The sequence below is a fragment of the Centruroides sculpturatus genome, unplaced genomic scaffold, assembly GCF_000671375.1.
Source record: "Centruroides sculpturatus isolate CEXI.00-Female unplaced genomic scaffold, Cexi_2.0 scaffold144, whole genome shotgun sequence".
NCBI classification, from domain to species: Eukaryota; Metazoa; Arthropoda; class Arachnida; order Scorpiones; family Buthidae; genus Centruroides; species Centruroides sculpturatus.
Window position 1 is genome coordinate 681389 of NW_019384315.1, and position 17627 is coordinate 699015.

Below are 17627 nucleotides of genomic sequence, written 5' to 3' on the forward strand. Positions count from 1 at the left end.
ATTATAGTTTTGGATAAAATGTTAGGAAAGAGAATATGGAGTAAATCCTCGCGATTTATCAATACAGATATATTATCATCCATAGAAAGTATGGTCCTTTCATCATTTCTAAGCTAAAAGGATTACGGGTGATCAAATATAGCGCTGTATTTATTACTACTGGAATCACTTTTAATATATCTTTATATATAGGAGTTCGTATTTGATGATAACGTCTCTTCTACGTGTTGGAGATTTTTATGTTAAAATTAAATTAAAATAAATAATTAGAACGAAAATTTACATGTTTACAGATGAATTAACACGGATACAAGGCTCGTATAATTGAAGAAAGGGGTAGAAACCTGGCATAAGTAGCTCCCTCTCAACTTGACAAAGGTGGGTGTTCAAAGTAAAAATAATTAGACTTGGAATAGTAGAAATTAAATTAAAATAAATAATAAGAAATAAATGAATGAGTAAATAAATAAATACATTATAAGTATTTATGAATTAAAAAAAAAAAGTATACACGGGAATCGAACCCGGGAACTCAAGCGTACAAGTCAAGATCGTTACCACTCAGCCACAGGACACTCAAATGGAAACACGTATAATTTATATATGAAGTGCTAAAAAAACTTTAAATTTGTTTTTCTCGATTATATTTGAGTATTGCACTTTAGTATTTTACAGATAGTACACTCACATGGTGTACTATCTCTACACCAAAGATCATCAAAATCCGTTTCCCCAAAGCCGTAGGGTCTCCTTGTAAGTCATTTTCTCTCCCTAAATGTCTAGCATAGGGATTTGTGTGTTAAATCAAACAGGTTAACTCAAATTCATCAAACTGTTTAACTCGAATAGGGTTTTGACACAGTATTTTCATAAACTCTCTTAAATTTTAATTTAAGTAAAATAATTAATGTTCATCTATCAAATAACTAATCAGAAACTTTCTATAAAACATGGGAACTACATATAACTAAAAATAAACATCATGTTATGTTATAGTGTGGTGAGCTGTATCTTCCAGAGAGCATGTGTGCGACATGAATATTGTAACCACCATTGAGACCTGCTTTTTTCAAACTTTTTTTGTTTTATTTGATTGCTGATGGATTTCTCCAACTAGCTGACGTAATAAATAAATGGATTTTCTCAAAAAGAATTTCTCAGTACCTTATTTATATTTAAACTACTGAGAAATGCATTTGGTTAAGCATTTGAGTTTCTGGATAATACAGAGGTTTATAGTGACACAATAATTCTACATAATAAGATCGATAGAACTAATATATGAATAGTTTATTATGGGTCACCAATAAACCAATGCACAAAATCTTGACTTTTTTTTGGTCAAACCTCCATAACTTGAAACTTTTTAACTAAGTTCAAATTTTCCCCAGTCTGATTTGAGTTAACCAGATTCCACTGTATTAATATTAAGACTGTCATTAAATATTTAAAAATATATTACAGCAAATTCAACTTACCCCCTTTTCACTACATTTTTCCAAAATTGGTTGTTGAACTTGTGTGAATGTATGATCTTGTATTTTCATCGGTGGCGGTATTTCCACGTCACAAACATCATCTTCCTCTGCAATATTTCCAGCTGTTAAATCTAATGACTGAGACTTTTGTAGAAGACGAGTTGATTTTATTGTCAATTTCTAAAAAAAATAAAATAATTCAATTTAACAATAGTAGTCATTTATAATATATACAGTAATATAATAAAGACACAAATATTATTTTTGTTATGTTTTACATATTATATTTAGGCAGGGTGTGTGCTAGACACTGGAAGTGCGAGTGAACTATTGAAGGAGATCAAATATTGCTTGCTATTGAATTAGAAGCCCAAAATATAATGGAATAATATTTTTAAAAAAAATGGTTTGACTAGCAAGTTAAATATTTATAAATAGATTATTCTCAAATTTAGTTACGTGTTTATTGATATGTGCTAAAATTGAGTCTAATCCAGGGCCTCTACCTCATTCTTCTCAGCAAATGTTTCTAGTGGATATGCAAAAAAGGGGCAAGGCAGACTGCACAAGGAAATTTCCAAGGAAACGGAAAAGGAAAATCAATTGGATGTTTTAATGAGTGAAGAATTTCAACAAGTGGAAGAGGAATACTATAAAGATATTCATGAGGGTCTGAGAAATCCAAAAATATAGGAAAATTTGAAACATTAAAGGACTACCTCTACCAGATGTAGAGGTAGAATCCCAGTATGAGTTAAATTCCATATATGATGTAATTCTCCTTGAAAAAGCAAGCTTTTTTGAGGAGAATTAACAAGATTGTTATAGAGAGTAAAGAAATGGAAATTATATCTAAGAGTTACGGGCAAATAAAAGGTATGTTGAATTTTGAAATGAATAAAATAGTTAATAAGAGATATAACAAAAATATTGTAATTATAGACTTTCTATTTAACTCTGTTTCTGTTTAATTCGATGAATTACTTGAAGGAAGTTAGTCAGCTTCTAGATATAAAATTAGGTATATCAAATAGTTTAATTGGGTCTAATTTGTTTGACTAAAAATGAAATGAAACCAATGGTAAAAATTTCTGTAGATTCTCAGTATACTAGAAATTTAATTTTAAAAGAGTTTTGGAAAAAGAAAGTAAATTCAGATATTGAAGTAATGGGAAAGATGATATTTAAGGCAGATTTGTGTAAAAGATCAAGGCTGAAAAAGAAAAAACTCCAACCAATAATTAGATAAGAAAAATTAAAAGGAAATAAAATTTTAAGAATGATTACTATATAAAAGACAAATGTTTACATATGATATGAATATGGAAAAAGTGGTTGAATTAAGTTATTTTTTAGGAAAGAAATAACAAATATGTCAGGATTGATAACAAATGGTTGGAAGAAGGGAGTAAATAATTGATATGTCAAGTAGCAGTAGGATAACACAGCAAAGAGGATATGGAGTTACAAGTTGCTCATGTTGGTCTGCTGGCAGTTCATAAATTTAAGGTTGTATACAGCTGGGGTGGCCAACAAGTCGATTACGAATACAAATTTGGTTGATTGCTCCGATGTCTTGACTTAATGTGTTACACTTATAACCGAACGCAACGTGTAAACATAACACAGAAACACAACTGTAGTGATATCGGTCCACCGCGGCCTCCCTCGGATGCGGTTTTGTCGGTACATGTTAGGGTTTCTCAAATGGGATCCCGGTTGTTTTTTAATCCGGGAAATCCCGCAAATTTCTTAAAAATTCACTTTTTTCTTCTTATTTTGTGTTAAGGTGAAGAAATTTTGCAAATAGAAAGCATAATTAACTCACAAACTGTCAGAATACATTTGTATTTATCAATTTTAAACCTACTTATTAGTTTCTTAAGTTTTTGCTCGTTATAGCGTGTCACAAATGGTCGATAATCAATACGTAGCATAATTGTGGCATAACTCTCAAAATTCTTTACTCGTCAAAACCCGTAATATCTGGAATAATTGCGCTTACGCTGTCTTAATTTTTAACCGTGCCCAGTAGCTTCGATAACCTTAGATCCATTTGCATACAGTTGTAAAAGGGGAATAAGAAATGTACACAAAGGGTCGTAAAATTGAAAAAAAGAAAGGCAGGAAGAGGGATAGAGAGAGTAGGTCAGGACACAGTAGAGAGAGGAAGGGTGGTGGTCCTCCGAAAGTGACAACATTGAGTTTCAATTTTTCTTCTATTTAAAATGTAAGTACCTTTTCTTCATATTTTAATTAAATTGTGGCTTTTCTTACCAATTTAAACAGTTTGTATTTTACACCCCCCTTGCCACTTAGCCTAAACCTAGGACAAGTTGATCGCAACACTGTTTTAAGATAAAAAGTAGATCTTCTGTACACAAAAGTTGGCCACCCCTGGTATACAGAGTTTGTAAAGGCATGGTTGATTTTCCTGTTGTCCATTGAATGCCAATATAATCAACCATAGATTCTGATAACTTAGCAGTGTCTTGAAAATGGCTTACATATATCCTACAAGCATAGCACGAGGAATTTTCTCCCTCTTATAATCTTAAATCATCAAAATGCAAAAAAAAAATTAACTAGTGTTTTAATTTATTATAACAGTAGTGATTTTGTTTATATATTCTTCATAATTCTTTGGCAATGGTATTCTCTCATTCTGCATAATTCTTCAGATTTCAAAAGTACTAAGATGTTCCAGCAAATAATTTAATACTGTAAAAATGTTTTTGATCGTCTTTAACGATCTTCATCAGTTAAATAATAAAGTAAAAAGAATATTAAAGAAATAGAACATAAATTAAAATTATGAAAAAATAATAACTGCGCATGCGTTTGTAATGATGAACACTTAACGGAATGAATATAAAAAGATAGGGATATAAGAATATAAAAATAAATAAAAATAAAGAGCTCAACAGTTTCCTATTAAAAATTAATGTTTTGTAAAAATTACAGTTTAAAACTTACTTCCAACATGAACCAAAAACGGTGCTTAATTCCACTTTTACGTCTTTCACTAACGTTTTTGAACCTTTGGTTCTTCTTCAGGTGAAAAAACGGCCACCCATATACCATCACTAATGCCCTGCAACTAATAGAGAAGTTCAAAGATATTGATCTCAAGGACAATGAATATATGACAATCATGGATTTTGATTCGTTACATCCATCTATAAAACTACTACCGTGTTTCTGTGCCCTAAGGGACTTTATGTTTAACAACATAAAGAATTTCGAAAAATACCGTAAGAACATTCTGGAACTCACAGATTTAATCTGTTACACATCCTTCTTTGAATTTAATGGAAATATTTTCCTACAGAACAGGGGAGTTCCTATGGGCAGCCCTATGTTGTCCATACTTTGCGATCTGGTTTTATGTCAGCTAGAAAATTCTTTATTATAGAAATTCAAGGAAGAAGTTATTCTTTTTGCTAGATATGTTGACGATGTATTTTATTCTTTGGAAAAATAATATCAACAGTCTTGCTTTCTTAAATAACATCAATAATAATAATTACAGTTTAAAGTTGCGACTGGACCAGGAAAGCTTTACTAATGTCCATTTCCTTGACGTCAACATCATATGCAAAAGAGGTAAAATATGCACTAACATCTACAGAAAACCGGGCCTGAATAACATCATCATACCATATAATTCAATGGATCCTAGAAACTTTAAATATGCCACTTTCTGATCGTGAATCAAACAAGCCTTTACTCATTGCACAAATATACTTGACACTTACAAGGAATTAGAGTACATTATACAAATAGCACAACAGAATGGTTACCAAAAGAATCTTATAAAAAAACTCATCGCAACTTTTCAGATTAAAACTAATCAGTCTCCTTAATTAACAATCAACACATGGCGGTAATCAACTATCATCCCTTCTTAAGAAAAATGATAGAGAATATCGCAAACATCAATAATTTACAGATCGTATATCGCCGCAATCCCACAGTATACAAGTTACTGAGAAATGATTAAAAAAATGACAACCAGATCGCTACCTCCGGCATTTACTCCATACCAATCAAAGACTGTCGCTTTGATTCAGATAGTGTTTATATAGGTGCTACTTTGAGAAGCTTGGAACAAAGAATCAAAGAACATAAATACTCTATTAGAAAGAACAATGATAGCACCGTTTTAGCATCTTATGCCAACCAGCAAGGAGTTGAGGTTATATGGTACCAAGCTTCCATCATTAGACCAATGTCTAACAAGCACTCCATCAAACATCTCGAAAAGCTTGAGATTTATAAAGCTCAAGAGAAAACTGCTTGTATCAATCATAGGGACACCACTCTCTATCTNTTGGTTCATGTTGGAAGTAAGTTTTAAACTGTAATTTTTACAAAACATTAATTTTTAATAGGAAACTGTTGAGCTCTTTATTTTTATTTATTTTTATATTCTTATATCCCTATCTTTTTATATTCATTCCGTTAAGTGTTCATCATTACAAACGCATGCACAGTTATTATTTTTTCGTAATTTTAATTTATGTTCTATTTCTTTAATGTTCTTTTTACTTTATTATTTAACTGATAAAGATCGTTAAAGACGATCGAAAACGATTTTACGATATTAAATAATTTGCTGGAACATCTTAGTACTTTTGAAATCTGAAGAATTATGCAGAATAAGAGAATACCATTGCCAAAGAACTATGAAGAATATACAGTAGAGCATTTATCCGAATCAATTGGGGACTGGGGTTGTTTGGATAACCGATTATGTATGAAAAAATATATTAACCTACCCCTTGCTGAATTTTTCTCCGTTGAGTGTCGCTTCACGTTGAATTTTCGTTGATGTTAAGTTTAACGTAAACTTTTTAAAATAATAATCATGGCTATTGTATCGTTAAAAATTATTTCTTTATTTTGTACAAACAAAATAAATATATTGAAAAATATGAAAACCAAAAAATATACTTTAGAAGTTGATCTAGTATCAAAAATGTTTGATTCAGCACCACACACAGTCCTCAGAAAAACACCACACAAAAGTGCCAGTGCTGCCAGCTAAAACACACATACCAACCAAAAAAATATTGGAGTAGCCCAAGATATAGCCAAAGATTGCAGCGCCACAGCACTAGCGAAAATTTAAATTTGCTGACTGGAATTCTTTTGGATATCCAACTTTCGGATAAACGACACTCTACTGTATAAACAAAATCACTACTGTTGTAATAAATTAAAACACTAGTTAATTTTTTCTTACATTTTGATGATTTAAGATTATAAGAGGCAGAAAATTCTTTGTGCTATGCTTGTAGTATATATGTAAGCCATTTTCAAGACATTGCTAAGTTATCAGAATCTATGGTTGATTATATTGGCATTCAATGGACAACAGGAAAATCTACCATGCCTTTACAAACTCTGTACACAACCTTAAACTTATGAACTGCCAGCAGACCAACATAAGCAACTTGTAACTCCATATCCTCTTTGCTGTGTTACCCTACTGCCACTCAGCCTCTACTTAGCCTAGTGTATTGTATCTTGTTTATCTATGGCATCATCGATCTCCTTATTATCATGTTCAACCATTGTGATTTATATATCCAGTGAAATAAGATTACCATTGTAATACGTACAACCATTGCAAATTGTATAATCATTGTATTTCGTCTATCCATTGTAATATGTATTACCACTGAAACTTGTATATCCTTTGTGACATGTATAACCATTGGTTTATGGTTACCTGCTGTTTTATGTTACCACAGTACTACATATTTTTCTTGCAATAAGCATTACCCTGTAAATCATAAGCATTATATATTGAAATCTATCAGCTCTTACTGTACTGTACCTTACCATCTTTCTCTTGGTTCCTATTGTCATGGCGGTACCTATAGATTGTCCCCCACCAAATGGTAAATTGTCATGTCTAACCTTCTTACATGTATATTATCCACATGCGGCCCCTTCTGTATCATTTGCATTCCACCATTGGTTCCTGGCAGATGCTCTGTGATTCTCCTTTCCTCTTCATTTCCACCCCACCTCATACTCTAACCATACCTATCCCCCTTTCCTTCCCAAGGCTATACCTTTGAGTCAGGCCTTTCCTTTAACATCCTATCCTATATTGGATTAAAAAATTCATGTAGTATGACAGTTAGTTTCATTTTTAAAATTTAAAGCGTTTCAACTTTATTCCAGAAAATAGAAAGTTTTGAATCTAAGGCATTTTGCACCAGAATGGTAATAACTTTCCCGAATTAAATGTTTCTTTGATGTTTCCTTATTCTTTCTCAAATGCTCTGAGACATTACATCTTATATAATCTAGACAGGATCCACCCCTTTTCTTAATAATTAGAACTATGTAAATTCTATTTTTATTTAAACAGCTTGTCTTTTCTCTTCATTTAATTTTTCACTCCATTAAATCATTTTATTATATTATTTTTAAACTTTTTCAAGTCATTATTAATTAAAATTAGTAGAGGAGAAGGTGGAATTATGGAACCCCAATTACATTTTAGTGAATTGTAAACAAGGTATCCTAACTACACCCACATTTTTTGTGCGAAAAGTACTGTTAACTATTAAACTAAATGTTCCTAATTGGATTTTTCGCTAGTGTAACTATAAGTATGGTTTTTGAAGGCTTCTGTACAAAAAGTCAGAAAGTAGGCTTAGAGAAAATCAGGTGTTAATATGGAACCTTACTGTATATTTTCAAAAAATGCTTTAATGTAGCCAAAAACAAATAGAAAAGTACAAAAAATGTTAAATAATTACAAAATTATTTACTCCAATGTATTTTATCTCAAAAATGCTTTTATAATAGAAAAATATGACCTCCATCAACAATATATATTCCAGCAGCTCTTTTTCAATATTCTCAGGAATAATTGGCTTTCTACCTAATGTCTTTTTCCCAAATTGCTCTGGATGAATGTCTGCTTGCAAACAGAGAGTTCGGAGGAGTTGAGTTCCATATTACTGTAAAAGCACCAATGGGGTCCGTATTTCACGCATCGCCATCTTGAATTAACTTATGTCTGTCAAGACCAAATTTTAAAAAACGTGAACATCACACAGATTAATATGTACCCCTAAGTCTCTGGAATGGAATACATGCACCAGTGAACCTACAACTACACGATTTATATTTTAAAAATAATTAAATTCACTTAGCATTCAAAACTTGCAAATTTTGAATCGTTGTCCATATTTAATCAGCAAATTTGTTTTTTTCAAAATTTGCAGATTAAATATGGACAACGATTTAACTGAAGTAAAATGGGTTTTCCCCTTGCTATGGATGTCTGCCTAGTTCAGTTCAGTCACAATCCGCTACAGTTCGCCTTTATTAACAGTTCGAAATAGGGTGGTTCCATATTACCACCTTTTCCTATAATAACTGAATTATTACAAATAATACATTTGTATTTCATATTTTAGAGATTAAAACCTTCCCCAAATATAAACAAAATTTTAATAATAAACAAATAATAACACAAGATTTTAAATTGGGCTATAAAATATGGCTAATTAATATTACATAATTTGGAATAAAGGTAGATGGTTAAATCACCATCTTGTATTAAATTTAATAATTAGAAATAAATTAATATCTTAGAAGAATCTGGAGTGAGATTCAAACTCACAATTTCTTCTAACTCAAACCTTTCTATCTTATTGTTCTAAATTAATTGTAGACTGATTAAAGAAGCAAAGATCAAATAGTTATTGTAACTGGCAACACATCTGCACAGTAAACAGAAACTGTAGGTTTGAATCCTGCTCTGATTTGATTTCATCTTCCAAGTGATTCTTCTAATTATTAAATTTAATCCAAGATAGTTCAAACACTGTAAGACTGGAATAAAGTATGTCATAAAAAATGCAAACTACGAACCTTATAAACAGTGGTGATATTCAAAATATTTAACAAAGGGTTTGCTAACAGAAAATTTTACCTTAACAATTTTTTTTCGCTCAAATGGTGCATTAGCAACATTAGTGCAAAAACAGACCTTAAGATACCCATATAAATAAAAAAGATGTGTTTGCAAAATTAAGTCAGTTAAAATTTAACATTGTTTATGCTAGAACTATATTTTTTTTGATAAATAATAAAAAAGAGTGTTCAAAATGGTTTATTTTGTACATATTTTAATATTTTTCATTCAAAATATTTTATAAACATAAAAATTGGCTTTTTTTTAATCAGAAAAAGTCATACAGAAAGCAGTTAAACAAGAAAAACTTTTCTAAATCATTTATTTTATCATTAGGTATTATTATAACAATAGACAGATGTCATCGTCTCTCGAAATACAATATCTTTCTTATTTCACTGTTGATAGCCCAACACATGTTCCGCAGCCATCTTGTATTTTCTCGTGCACGTGGGATTGTGGGATCTCTATTATGACTGGATCTATAGTTTCGAGCACTCTCTCAAGTCGATCGCGATTGAACCTCGTTTCAGTCGAGATTGAAACGGTCAATGGACCAGGGTATAAGGCTCTAGTTTAGTAGTGTTACAGAGTATAATACATATATTTTAATATAGTTTTTAAAAGAAACAAAACCACTGAGAAATATTACGTGTTTAACAATGGGTTTGGAAAACTTTGAAAATGTTAACAACGGGTTCAGCCAAACCCGTGAGAACCCGCTGAAAATCACCACTGCTTATAAATGAAATTCCATCATAGTTTAATGCAGATAAAATACAAACACTTTTGGAACACAGTAACCCGAAGATCTCTTAAGTAGATCAAAAGCATTAGTATTTTATCTGCATTAAACTATGCTGGAATTTCATTTACAAGGTTCATAGGTTTGTGTTTTTTATTAATACAAGATGGCAGCTTAATATACTACCTTTAGTCTACATTATGTAATATCTTTATAATTAATTAACCATTTTATTTACTGATTAAAATCTGATAATAATGCTTGTTTATTAATACATGTCAAGCTTAGTTTTATAGTATTGTGATTACAAAATTAATAATAATATAATTTCTAAAAAACTAACCTCATTGAAAGGTTCATCTGTTGGTTGTTTAATAGACTGTCCAGGCAGTGATGATTTATTTCCCATATCCTCCTTGCTACTCAACAACTAAAGGGGGGGAAAAATGGCTTTAATTAGTAAATAAGTTTTTTAAGTTATAAGAATACACAACTAAAATATTGTGTGTTTAATTTTTCAAAACGACAATTAAACTATAAGAAATTTTCATACATCAGAACTATAATTAAAAAGTTGTTGTTTAATAAATAATACAAATACTATTTTGTATTATTTAAAAATTTTAACTGTAACGGTAAAAAATTAAAACTGGTCTTTTGAAACAGAAATTTTTATATAGTTGATGCTAACTCAGCATTAAATATAAAAAGTTATATCTTCAATTACTAGATTAGTAATTTAGAACAACAAAATAACTGAGTAAGAATAGAATAATGAAAAAAAAAAGAATAAAAGACACTGAATTGTTAAAAGAAATTATAAATATATTGACACACATTATTGAAACATTGTAACTGATAAAAATGTCCATTTGAAAAAGTTCTTATTTTGTGTAGATTAGAATATATATTTTAAAAAATTTCCTATTATATCATTTAAAAGTACAATTTTTCATCTGAATGTCAAATGACTCAAATTACATAAAACAAGATCATTGATGCTAAAAAATCTTAATTGCTAGCTATTTTATCAACATTTATAATTTAAACAAGTCTTGTTAATAAAAGAATCATGACATCTTTAATCAATGAAAATAAATACAATTCAGTTAATGATAATCAAAATCTTCACATTTGCACTTACAATGTTAATTAAAATCACATTATTATTATAAACATCATTTTAAAAAGTTGTCAATAAAAAGAAAGCAATTTAATACAATTACAATAAACAATGCTATCAATTTTTATTTTTATAATTAAATTAATATAATGTTCTGTATTTGTAACAAAACAAAATGTATCAAACCATGTACAAGAACTGTAGCAAATTATTTTCTTATTCATAAAAGAAAATGATTTGATACCACTATTAATTTTTTTTTTTGGTCTTGTTTTAATCAAGATCTAAAACTTATGGAGGGTTATCCTTAAAATATCATTATCAACTGAATTAAAGTGGAAAACATTGTAGATCCCCAAGATGTTCAAATAAAAAAAAAATTTTTCAGTAGTAATTTAGTAATTCGTAAAAAAATAACTTGAATAATGATGATAATACTATCTATTATCACCAAATTAAACTAGTTGGACAATATATTAAGATAAATAGCATTTACATCATTTAATAACTGCTGTTACCCACAAATTTCTTTTCAGAATCTCTAAGTAGTTAAAAATTCTTAATATAATATCATGTTTCTATAAAGAACATTTTTGGACAGTCAATCTTATAAAAAGCAAGAAGTATTACTTCAAAACATATAATGCTGTCAGTGTTGATCATGTTAGTTTGAAGATTTAAAAGTACATGAAAAGGGAAAAATGCACAATTATGAAAAAAGGAATTAATGTTGGGATGCTGATATGCTGGCCGCTGATCAATCAGCCCAACACTTTTTTTTGGTGAAAACCATTAGAAAATTAGGTAGTATGGTAATCTTGTGATTGTATTGTTTTTTGCCTTAATATAATTTGTTGTAGTTCTTTAAAACTGTGCTGTTCTCATTTGTCTTATGATAAACTCCATTGCTTTTTGCCCCAACAGATCATATTCTGTATTTCTGCTTAGACTTAGGTCATTCTTCAGTTTGATAATTTTTGTTTCTATAATTGCAGTTTAAATAAGTTTTCCTGTAGATATTCTGAAAATGAAAGTTATGGATATTTATTTTCACAATGTATGTCAAAAATCACATTTTTTTTTCTTTTTTTACAAAATTACAAAAATCTTCATTTTGTTTTTGAATTTAGTAAAAATTGAAGTAATATACTGAAATTTGGATTAATTTTAAAAAATGTATAGGAAAGTTAGTCTCTATTATAATTTAAAAAATCTTGAATAATTTTGATAACTTTTCTATATATTTCATCATACAGAACAAAAAAATTTCTTCTGAATAACAATAATAAAACAAACTTTACAATAAAAACTTTAAGGCTGCTACTTGACTGTTAAATGATAAAATGAAAATATAACAAAAGAAATATATATGAAACAGAAAGTTCTCAATTAAAATATATACGGAGCATATCATATAAATTCTTCTTTATCTAGAAATATATATTAGAACAGAGCCATTGTTAAATATAAAATAAAAGATATTTTTTATTCTATATACTTTTCCACAGTTCAAGCATTTACAGAGTATCTAATGCACTATATCATACTATTTTGATTCATCCTGAGCCTGTAATTTTGAGAATAAATTAAATATATACTATATAAAAATTAAATATAACTAAATTCAAAATTTGATAGGAAAAATGCTCAAAATTTCTCAGTGATCTTAATTACTACTACTTAATTTTTAAAACTTTTCTTAAAGTTTAAGGACAGATATGCATTATCACATAAAAGAAGATATCTGTAACTGTGCTTTCTCTTACCTTTTTTCTAAATTACTGTTTTTAAACATACAAATGTTTTGTAATAAGTATATTTAAGAACAAAACAGACATATAATGTCCAACAATAAATTACAAGTCAAAAATATGAATGTTTTTTCTTCGTTAGGAACAGTTCTGAATGTTTTAAAAAGTAAAAACGTATACCAAGTAGTGTTAGAAGTGTCTTAAACGCAAGACGTTCGTAGATAATATGCAATATTCTTCATAAATTATATCAATAAAAATATGAAGAACAGACATGCCATTTTTCATAAAATGATAAATGGTGAATCAAAAATAGACATTGTATTTACGTAACTATTAAAAATATCACATTTACATTATACTTTAAATAACATTTCAAGAATAGATTTGCAACTAATAATGACAAATATCATAGATATTTGTCGTTATTAGTTGAAGAATATTTGTTGTTATTATTGATCTTAGAAATAGAAAATTATTATATTTTCATATAATAATCCACAACTTGTTTTCAAATTAATTTAGTTTTTAAGGTAAGTGCAGACTAAGCAATGAAATACTTGAACTGAAGCACGTGAACAGTTTTATCATCAAATACTTAAATAGTTTATCTTTTATGCAAGGTCACCATAAGCATGAACAATTTTGCACATGCCACAGACAAATGTCAAATGGATTAATTATACTTTTCAAAGTATTTGATGTATTAAAAAAATTATTGCTTTATTTTTTCTTTTAATACCAAATCTCTAAAATTAACCAATTTAATATTATTCTTCAAAACATTGTTATAATTAACAGTAAGGTTAAATATTTTAAATATGAACAATGGTATCAATAATGCAATTTACTCACTTCTACTGAATAATTTAGTCTATTATTCATTTTAGTAATTTTATAAAAAAGTAATTTTATTAAGTAAAAACCAATTATATTTTATTAACGAAGTAATGATTAAAACACACACACACACACATGGGGACCATTCATAAAGATTTAGTTTTATATCATATCATATAATGCAAGGTTTGAAATTAGCAGTTGTCTCAGGATGTCCTGGGCAATCAAATTTTTATTTTGACTACCAAATATTTTTTTTAACTTCATGCATATCCCTGTCTCATTAAATAGTAATATGTACATTTTTATTAATAACAACAACAACAAAACAACCAAAAGTTCATTAAGAAGACAAATCCAATATGACCACTATAGAATAAAGAGCAGAAAGTGAAAGATGTGAAAAAATAAAAAAATTAAGCATTGCCAACTGGAGGAAAAAATACCAATGATTTATGAAATAATAGTCATTTGTATAAATTGTAGAACACTTAATGAATTTTAAAGACTTTAATTTATTGTTATCATATCATATTCATTAATTTGATTTTTTGTTGCATTTAACCTATAAATTTGATTCAAACTGAAATAAAATATTTTCAAAAATATATTACTAAATTAAAAATGGCATCATTAATATTTTGTAGTAATAAATTAATTTTGTTTTTGGTCTTAAAGAAACGGTTTAACTTTGTCAGGACCAATAATTTTTCTGAAATAAACAAGTTTTGTTAGTTTTTATTTTATTATGTTCCAAATTGAACAAGTTATAATGTATTTTAAACATAGTCAAACCCTGTTTTTCGAACAATTTGGCTCAAACAATTTCAAACTTATATTTGTCCTGGTTGCCACATGTTAACTCAGTTGCCAAACAACCTTCTCGACAAAAGTAGGCCACAAATTAGAGATAAAGAAGTATAGGGAGTTGACCGTCTGTATGTTAAAGAAAGTCAATGGCTTGACCAATCAATGACAAAACTACTAATTCAGAAGTTAGTGGCACTGAAATCATGTCATTTCAGTGCCACTAACTTCTGAATTATGTCATTTGTTGTCACAATACAAATCATTGATGACATTGCTATTTAAATTAATTTCAATGCACATGCGAGAAAAATACTATTTCCATTTTTCAGTATATGCCACAGTCAAACCTAAATCAAATTAGTTAATCAAAACATTTTTAACTGACATTCACATAATATAAATGGCATCTAAGAATTTGTGTTTAAATATGGTTAAGTTAAATTAAACAACAAACATTTATTAATATAATATAATATGTATTATAATACACTAGCCCCTCATTATATTGCCTTTTTTTTTTTTGGGTCTTCCAAAATTTAAAAGACTTGTGTCAATAAATTTTAAGATTTCAATTGCCATTGAATTTTTTTTGCAATTAAATATGGTATTTTTCCTACCATAGTCCTTTGAACTACCACCAAAGGTAAAACAATAAGTTGGTCAAGAGATAAATAAGCAAAACAGGTGGACAGATCAATCATCATTTATGTTTTCTTTTGATATTAAACGTTTTCTATTTATTGGTTTTAAGTACTGTCTCCTCATTTACAAGTTTCTTTGAATTCGAAACTTCACAAAGTAATGTGTAAGGAAAAATCTTATTTTTGAACAAAAAGTTCTAAAATTTTTATTTAGTAGTAACTTTATTTTGCTTTTTAGAGAATTTTTACTCTGTAATTTTATAAGTTTTGATGTTCTATTATATTTTCAATATTTATTTTTTAAATTTTCAATTACTGTATTTATAATTTTTATTAAAAAAATATAAATTTTTAATAAGCAATTTATTATGAAATATAGTACTGTATAATAAAATTGCAACTGCTATTTTGTTTTTATATGGACAGTATTTCTCTTTAAATGTCATTGTTAAAGAAAGAATAATGCTAAATGGGTATTTGTGGTATCGATGTTTACATAAATGTCATTTAATATGATATAACCATGAATAAAATTCAGTATTGTAAAAATGCTGAATTTTATTCATCAGAAACACTTGCTGATAAAAGAATAGAGGCTAGAGATTCCATAGCATGTATAATCTGTTTAGTATAAGTTCAGAATTTTTATATCTGATTATATCACACCACTGGATATATTGCACTTTTTCTTTGTCTCCTGACAAGTGTGATATAACTATTTAATATTTATTAATATAATATTATATTACAAATTGCATAAAAATGCCTACAAATGCTTCAGTTTCAGTTTTAAAACAATTTTTAAGAACAAATTATATTCAAAAATAGAGGTTTGACTGTATAGATAAACCATAGACTTCATAAATAACAATTCTGCTGTAATGATTAATGGATGATAAAACCTGATCAATAAATTCTTTAATTNAGACTTCCTTTTGAAAAATTTTACAGTACAAGACAATAGTAAAGTCCATTTTGCAAACATTGGTGCAATGGGTAATCCATTGCATACAACAAATTATAATCGCTGACCCGGATGGCAGGTCAGGTTTGTTTGAACAGAAGTTCCTGACGCATGCACAATGTCATTTTACAAATTAAAAAGAATTTTAGCATGTAATTCTTGATGTGATTGTTAATATTGTAACCAATTAGAGTTTTCTGGACATGTTTTTAAATCACAGAATTCTTTTTTGTTTGAGTTTTTAAGTAAAAATATGAACATTGAATAACTTGATTCCTTATTAATACCAAACAATATGCCAGTTTACTGCCAAATGATTGTGCCAGACAATGTTATGGCTACTTTTAATAATTAAGTATAACTTTACTTCATTTAAGATTTTTTTTGATAAATTTTGAATACATCCAATAAAAATTTATACTCCATTTTTCTAATTTGGCACCTACTATAAAATAAACAAACACTTTTGCAGATTGCCAGGATGTTCAATATTCCTTTTTGTGTGTGGACCTAATAAATGGGTGTATAAAAGTAATAAAAACCCAAATTATTTTTAAAGTAGCCAAAAAAGAAGTAACTTGCCCAAATCTAGTAGTTTAGAGCCCTACAAATAACTCAATCTGCTACTTGTAGCCCAATTCTGCAATCCTGAAATTCAGCTGTATTTTGAGCTAAGAGAAAAAAACCGTAGGTCACGAATAAGGCAATACCCAAAAATGTGTTACTGTAAAAGCAAAGTCATGTTGATCAGATTACAGTTGTTCTTGTTCTATTATAGTATGGAAACACTTTGATCTAAATAAACAAGTTAACATAAGCACATCACAGCTCAAACAGAATTTTGATGTAGATGTATTTCAAACTAATCAAATTTCCTAGCATGTAAATCTCTATATCCTCAGCTGGAATAAATGCTACAGTTATAAACTAATGGAATTTCAAACTATCCGAGTTCAAATTAATGAGGATAGCTTGTATATATATATATGTAACATATATAAGTGCTCCATGCAGTTTAGAAAACTGATTTAGTTATGGGACAATCAGAACTCAGGATGTCCTGGGCAATCAAATTTTTATTTTGACTACCAAATATTTTTTTTTAACTTCATGCATATCCCTGTCTCATTAAATAGTAATATGTACATTTTTATTAATAACAACAACAACAAAACAACCAAAAGTTCATTAAGAAGACAAATCCAATATGACCACTATAGAATAAAGAGCAGAAAGTGAAAGATGTGAAAAAATAAAAAAATTAAGCATTGCCAACTGGAGGAAAAAATACCAATGATTTATGAAATAATAGTCATTTGTATAAATT

At 28.5% G+C, this 17627-nt stretch overlaps 1 protein-coding gene across 1 annotated transcript in view; it reads right to left on the bottom strand.

The window, feature by feature from the left end:
• LOC111623105 (triple functional domain protein-like) overlaps positions 1-17627 on the bottom strand; it is a 304942-nt gene that overhangs the window by 59483 nt on the left and 227832 nt on the right. The window contains exons 39-40 of the mRNA XM_023365589.1: positions 10515-10601; positions 1479-1658 (exon numbers count right to left, since the gene is read on the bottom strand). Coding sequence (XP_023221357.1) covers positions 1479-1658; positions 10515-10601 — 267 coding nt within the window. The remainder of the gene's footprint in view (positions 1-1478; positions 1659-10514; positions 10602-17627) is intronic.